General features: G+C 36.5%; 1 protein-coding gene and 1 long non-coding RNA gene across 2 annotated transcripts in view; both read left to right on the top strand.

Moving 5' to 3' along the window:
- The first annotated feature begins 440 nt into the window (after window positions 1–440).
- The window catches only part of LOC107704482 (interferon-induced very large GTPase 1-like), a 13,956-nt gene continuing 8,016 nt past the window's right edge, over window positions 441–6,380 (top strand). Inside the window, exons 1-2 of the mRNA XM_016507413.1 lie at window positions 441–482; window positions 581–1,183. Coding sequence (XP_016362899.1) covers window positions 479–482; window positions 581–1,183 — 607 coding nt within the window. The 5' untranslated portion in view covers window positions 441–478. The remainder of the gene's footprint in view (window positions 483–580; window positions 1,184–6,380) is intronic.
- Window positions 2,195–6,380, top strand: part of LOC107704483 (uncharacterized) — a 5,939-nt gene continuing 1,753 nt past the window's right edge. Inside the window, exons 1-2 of the long non-coding RNA XR_001635966.1 lie at window positions 2,195–2,227; window positions 2,308–2,407. This is a non-coding gene — a long non-coding RNA (uncharacterized LOC107704483). The remainder of the gene's footprint in view (window positions 2,228–2,307; window positions 2,408–6,380) is intronic.

Here is a 6,380-nt window from a genome sequence, read left to right as displayed (position 1 = left end):
TTTTCCACGACATTCTAATTTATTGAGATGCACCTGTATAATAATGGCTTGTATTGTCTTCTCGTGTCTCCTGCTTTGTTGGGGGGTTATTTCATGTATGTTATGTATGCAGCAGCAGCAGTCTTACATATTCTCAGCAGCATGTCTGTGAATGAATTGGCAGTAGCAGGTCTCGGTACTTGCTCTGCAGCAGCAGCAATTAACAGCAGCAATGTAGTAGATCTATTCCACCAAGACCAAATACATTAACATTGCCATGTCCATATTTATTACCATAGCAGTCTCTTTGAGAGTTTTAATGACAGAAATTAATAATCTGTACCCATAGTCTTCCTCACTGGTCAACCTTGCTGGAAAAAGACCATAATTAATCATCTTTCTTCAGGAAAATGAAGAGCCTGCAGAAAAAAGGAGCAACTCCAAACCTGATGTGAGTGAAGCACCTGAACTTTGTGATTCTGATTCATTACGCAGGAGCATGGGTAAGAAAACAACATTGTTGCTTATAATGAGACTTTTTCTTATGTTACAGTGTTTTGATGTGTTACAGTAAATAATAGTTATGTGTTGTTTATCCTAGATCCCAGTCTGACCATTGTGCTATTTGGAAACTCTTCATCAGTCCAGTTTGGACATGAAAACATTTTACTAGGAGAAAAACAGACAAATATAGAAAATGCAAAAATATCCAGCACTGTTCCTTTGATGAGGAAAATATTAGAATGTCATGTATCAGTGATCAACATGACTGGATTACATGAGACTGATCACGATGATCATTTCATTCGTCAAATACTGAATGAAAATGAAATCCACACCTTCATCTTTGTTGTGCGACTGGGTCAGTTAACAGATGCTGATAAGCTGGGTCTTGAATGGCTTCAGAGAGTGTTTGGTGAAAAAGTTCTTCAATTTGTGATGATTCTCTTCACCCATGCGAGAGAAGAAGAGTGTGACACTATAATTGATGATCTAAAGAAAAACCCTGTTCTGGAACAGCTGCTGGAGAAATGTGGAGGAAGATTTCACAACTGCAACAAGATGATGAACAACAAATCAGAGATGAGAGACCTGATGAACAAGATTGAGTCTCTTTTTAATGAGAATCAACAGCAGTGCTACACTGGAGAGATGTTCAACACACTATTAAGGGAGAGAGAAAACCTGCAAAACAGTGGAAGTGGTGAGCAAACAAATTTTTCCAGGTTTCACTAGGGCTGTGTTCACACATTTTTGGGTTCCCTTGGTTTGTTTGTCCGTTCTTGTATTTGTAACGTGGTTGTGTTTCTCTTTATTATTCTCCTGTGTATTGTGTGGATTTATTATTAAAAATTATTATTTGTTTGGAATCTACTTCATTGTGTGCTTCAGTACAGCCATAGAATGTTACAGTTCTTTCTCCGGGTCTTTATTATTATAACAGAGTGGGGCACTATTTTAATCTGTATCATAATCTGCTATTAAAATTTACCAATGAGAAATGTCCTGCTCAAGTCATGCATGCGATGGAAGTTTGGGTTGTTCAGCTAGTTCTTCCAATGTAATAAGGGTACTTTAATCATTATGGGACGTGTTGTTGAAGTGTGCTAGCCAGATGGGATTTAAACTTTACTGTCTGAAATCGTAAGTTTGGTTTGAAGCAAAGATTTTTAAAAAGCACAATGTTCTCTAACCAGATTACCGTATCTCCTCTTTCCTGATTCTAACAGAAACCACAGCATTCAGCATAGTTTTGCAGCTGTCAGTACAGAAACGAAAGCTGCTGCTCTCTGTATCATTTTCCATAGTCTTCTTTCATGTTCATAAATTGTGTGAGCTTATTTCACAATATTAGATTGAAAGATCAGAAAAAGCCCATACATACAGCAGCCCATAGAAGACCCTCCCTTCAAAAAAATCTGGAAAGTCATTGAAAATGGACAGAAGAGTCAGATTAAAATATCATGTGTAGATTAGAATGCATCTACCTCGCCTACTTGTGCTACGATCAAAAGGGCCTTACAGTCATAGGGCTAACTAACATATAACCATCTTTTGCTATTGACCTACTGTGGTGAGATGAGAGTTGTGGCAGTCAAAGAAGCGAAAATTGCAGTAACATTCTGTATACTTTTTTTTTTTCCATTTCATTAACCAAGACCAGGAAACTGAAGAAAACAAAAACTACACTGATAAAAGCCAACCCTTGGGGAAGTATATCCGATCTGAAAAAGGAGAAATACAAATGGTAAGGACTGAAAAAAGTATTAGTTAAAAAACAGCAACATTTAAATGAGTGAAATAAAATGCACCATATTCTGCTTGAAGGAAAGTGAGCATCCAGGATTTAAAAAAATCAGTTTCCCTGAGACATGTATAAAAGAGGCTAAACTACCAGACCCCCTTGCTGCAGCGTCCAATTGTCCAGGTAAGAATTTACAACAATGTTTAACTTTTGAAAAGTATTAAAGTCTGTCTTTTTTTGTGTAATTATAGATATAATTTGCAAAGATCTAAAGTATATAAAAGCAGCAAGTTATTTAGTAAAAGCACCGGTTGCGTTTGAATCTGAGCATAGATTAAATAATCCTATTCCTAGGATTATTTCATCTATGCTAGTGTAACGGGAGTAATAATCGGAAAGGGAACTCTAAATTTAGCTGACTACGCCACCCAGTCCAATAGGGAAAAATAATTATGAACTGGTCACCTACAAAGGGCACACAGGAACGTGGTTTCAAATACAGAGGCCTGAGACGTGGATGCCAAAGTACAAAAGCTTTATTTCAACAATCATCAAGCACTAATCTTAAAAATCATTAAACTGTAGACCGGATTAGATTTACAAACATAGAATACACACGTACCAAACAAAAACCGAGGCTTACCTATGGCAGGTAAGCTAGTTTACTGAGTGCAAGGCTCCTATAATCGCACAAATCTTACCACCAGGTGCACAGGTCTCACTACACCACCCACCCACACACACACCCACATACACAGTAAGATAAAGCGAGTCCCACGACTGCACACAAGGGCCTACTAGCGGCCTGCCTGGAAGCTTCGGTTCCTGCAATAGAAGACAAAATTAACCAAATAATCTCAAAACAAAAGAAATAATGCTAACAATTGTACAATGCTTAACACTTAAATGCAAAATCCAAAAGAAAATCAAGACACCTGCTATGTAATATTTAGTAATATTTTGTAATGTTTTTGAAAGAAGTCTCTTATTTGAACAAATATACAGTAAAAAAAGCAATATTGTGAAATATAACAATTTAAAATAACTGTTTTCAATTTGAATATATTTTAAAATGTAATTTAAAATGCATCTGTGATCAAAGCTGTATTTTCAGCATCATTACTCCAGTCTTCAGTGTCACGTGATCTTCAGAAATCATTCTAATATGCTGATTTGCTGCTCAAGAAACATTTGAAAACAGTTGTGCTGCTTCATATTTGTATGGAAACTGTGACACATTTTTCAGAATTTGATGAGCAAAGTTCAAAATAACAGCATTTATATGAAATATATATATTTTTAGTAACAATGTAAAAGCCTTTACTGTAATTTTTGATCAATCTAATGCATCTTTGCTGAATAAAAGTATTAATTTCCTTTGCTCAAAATGTTGACGTCAGTAAGATTTTTTTAGTTTATTGTGAAATAACTCACAATTGTTTCTCTGTCATTTAATAAGCATTGATCTGGGGTTTGTTTCCCAAAAAAACTGGGCTTTGTTTGCATCGTGAGCCTAAGTAACAATGTTATGTAGGCCAGAGACCAGTGGTGGTAATGGTTTCTTAAGATCTACTTATGCTTCTGATGCTTTTGAGAAACGCAGCCCTATTTGAACAAGCACTGTGAGCGAAGCATCAGCAGCAAACTCTGTCTTTGATTGATTGGCTCTGTCTTTCAGAATGTTCCGATGAGCAATTATATCCTACACCATTATTCACTTACATTGGCTATTTTTTCACTTAGAAGCTTATTTTATGAACTAAATTTCTTGCTAAATAAATTACATTTATGGTTTAAATTGCACTTTAGAACTGATATTTTATGTGAGGATAAGGATACTTCAGGATCGATCGGTCCATCTCTAACCTATGCTCAGATTCAAACTAGTGAATGGAACAATGAACCCCACAAACATATCTCATCCCCTGCACATTTAAGTCCACCACTTCCCCAGACATCCCCTAAATCCCTAAAAATATGTGATGACAATAGGAGCCACATCATATGTCCAATACTCACAATTAGAATAATTAAAACTACCACCAACAGATGGTGCCCTGCAGGCTAAAATGTAAAGTTTTCAGAATATACAGTTATACAATTAACAAATATACAAATATAATGTATGATCCACCCAGTCTAACCAGACACCAGAAGTTATTCAATAATCACTTCAAGAACAAATAAAAAAATAAAATAACTAGGGATGCACGATATTATCGGACTGATATCGGAATCGGCCGATAATGGCTTTAAATGTAAATATCGGCATCGGTCCGATATGAAAAATTATGCCTATATGTCTTGCCGATAAGAAAAATACCTCAACTCACATGTGCTCGGGGTGTGCTAGTGATTAGATCAGGTCAGCAGTGTGGCTCATTCTTGAGGCAAATTTTGTCTGAATGATGATTAGATTGACTGTTTTGGATCGCTGAATTTAATCTGTGAAAGCATGTACAGAATGACGCGTGTGTGATAGAGTATAAACAGTAATAGCACGTGCAGTGGCAGTAGTAGCGGCAGCCTCCCCCAGGTCCTAATGCCCGTTCGGTAAGGAGTTTTAATCTGTAGGGGGCGCTGTTGTCCTACTTCTAATTAAATTAAAAGTAAAATAGCCTTCCCAAATTGCATTTAGACTGTGTTTCTGATTAAATAAAGCAGTAATTGATGTCATAAAATTACGAGTATGTTTTGATTTAAAGGTCAGAAGCTATAGCTTACATGAAAAAAAATCAAACATGACACTTGTAAATTAATTTTATATATACTGATCATAAAACAAATCATAAGCTCTAAAAGATTTTCAGAATTTTTACAACACTTTTGCTTTAGACCATCTACAAATGTCAAATCTTAGAATAAAATGTCAGGGTTAACACTGCATCTTTCTGGGGGGAAAAAATGCAGAGATTGATATATAGTTTATTTAGGGCAGCTATAGTTATTTTCATAGCTTCAATGTACTGTCAAAAAAACCTTCATTGTTGTTTATTTAATTCTAACAAATTAGTTCTTGTTAAAAACTAATCAAAATTAAAAAAATATTTTGCTTATAATTTCTGCACAGGAGAGACTTGGTGTTGTTTCCAAACGAAAGGAAATATATCGGTATCGGTATCGGTCAAAATGAGTTGAAAAATATTGGCATATCGGATATCGGCAAAAATCCAATATCATGCATCCCTAAAATAACTCATATGCACACTCGTAAACATACAAGGCATGCACACATGCATAGGCAAATTTACCCCCCAAAAATACAAAAAAATAGAATATAAAAAAAAAACAATCAGAGTGGTGACTGGATACCAAAACATGTTTAAAATGACCACTGTATATGAAGCATGCTATAAAAACTAAAGACTACAAGAATAAAGTAGATTATTAATGATTTCAGTTGCCTTCATCCTGTACTGGTTCAGTAGTTATAGTTTAATCATGACAACTCTCTGACGATTTTAGCATGGTGATGATATGACAATGTTAATGTATTTGGTCTTGGTGGAATAGATCTGCTACACTGCTGCTGCTGCTAAATTGCTGCTGCTGTTGGTTATTGCAGTAGTTGTAGATGATTGCTGCTGCTGCAAGCAAGTACAGTAACTTGCTACTGCCAATGCATACGGCGATACGGTGAAATGCAAGGCAGTAAGCTCATTGGCTGCATATGCAGCATGAACCAATCAGCTTGTGCCAAGTCGTTTAACTCTCTGAATATCATCAGTTACGTTAACAACCCATCAGCCTGTGCCATCTAGAGTTTCATGACTAAACTATATATTTATCTGAGTGGTCGTTGTATTCCTTACGGCCCTCTTTTCTCCTTTGGGGTTAGTGCCTGAGCTATGGGGATTTCTATGCACATTGCTTTATGCCATGCTTTTATCACTCTCCTTTTAGGGTAAAGCAGTTGTGTAGGCTTCCCCTTGAAGGCAGGGCAGCTCAAAGGAGCTTTACTTGCTCTTGGTGACAGCTGGTTAAGCACTCCATAGGGTAGAGAAGGGTGAAAAAGTAAAGGACGTGACGTGTGGCCAAGTATGGTGTCTCATACTTCGAATTTGTGCTCTGCATTTACCCATTCAAGTGAACACACAGCAGTGAGTAGTGAACAAACACACACACACACACACACACACACACACACACACACCCG

Source organism: Sinocyclocheilus anshuiensis, unplaced genomic scaffold, assembly GCF_001515605.1.
Source record: "Sinocyclocheilus anshuiensis isolate Anshui unplaced genomic scaffold, SAMN03320099.WGS_v1.1 scaffold2748, whole genome shotgun sequence".
In the NCBI taxonomy this organism is placed as follows: domain Eukaryota; kingdom Metazoa; phylum Chordata; class Actinopteri; order Cypriniformes; family Cyprinidae; genus Sinocyclocheilus; species Sinocyclocheilus anshuiensis.
Note: the sequence above shows the minus strand (reverse complement) of the source record. Positions and strands in the feature narration are given on the sequence as shown.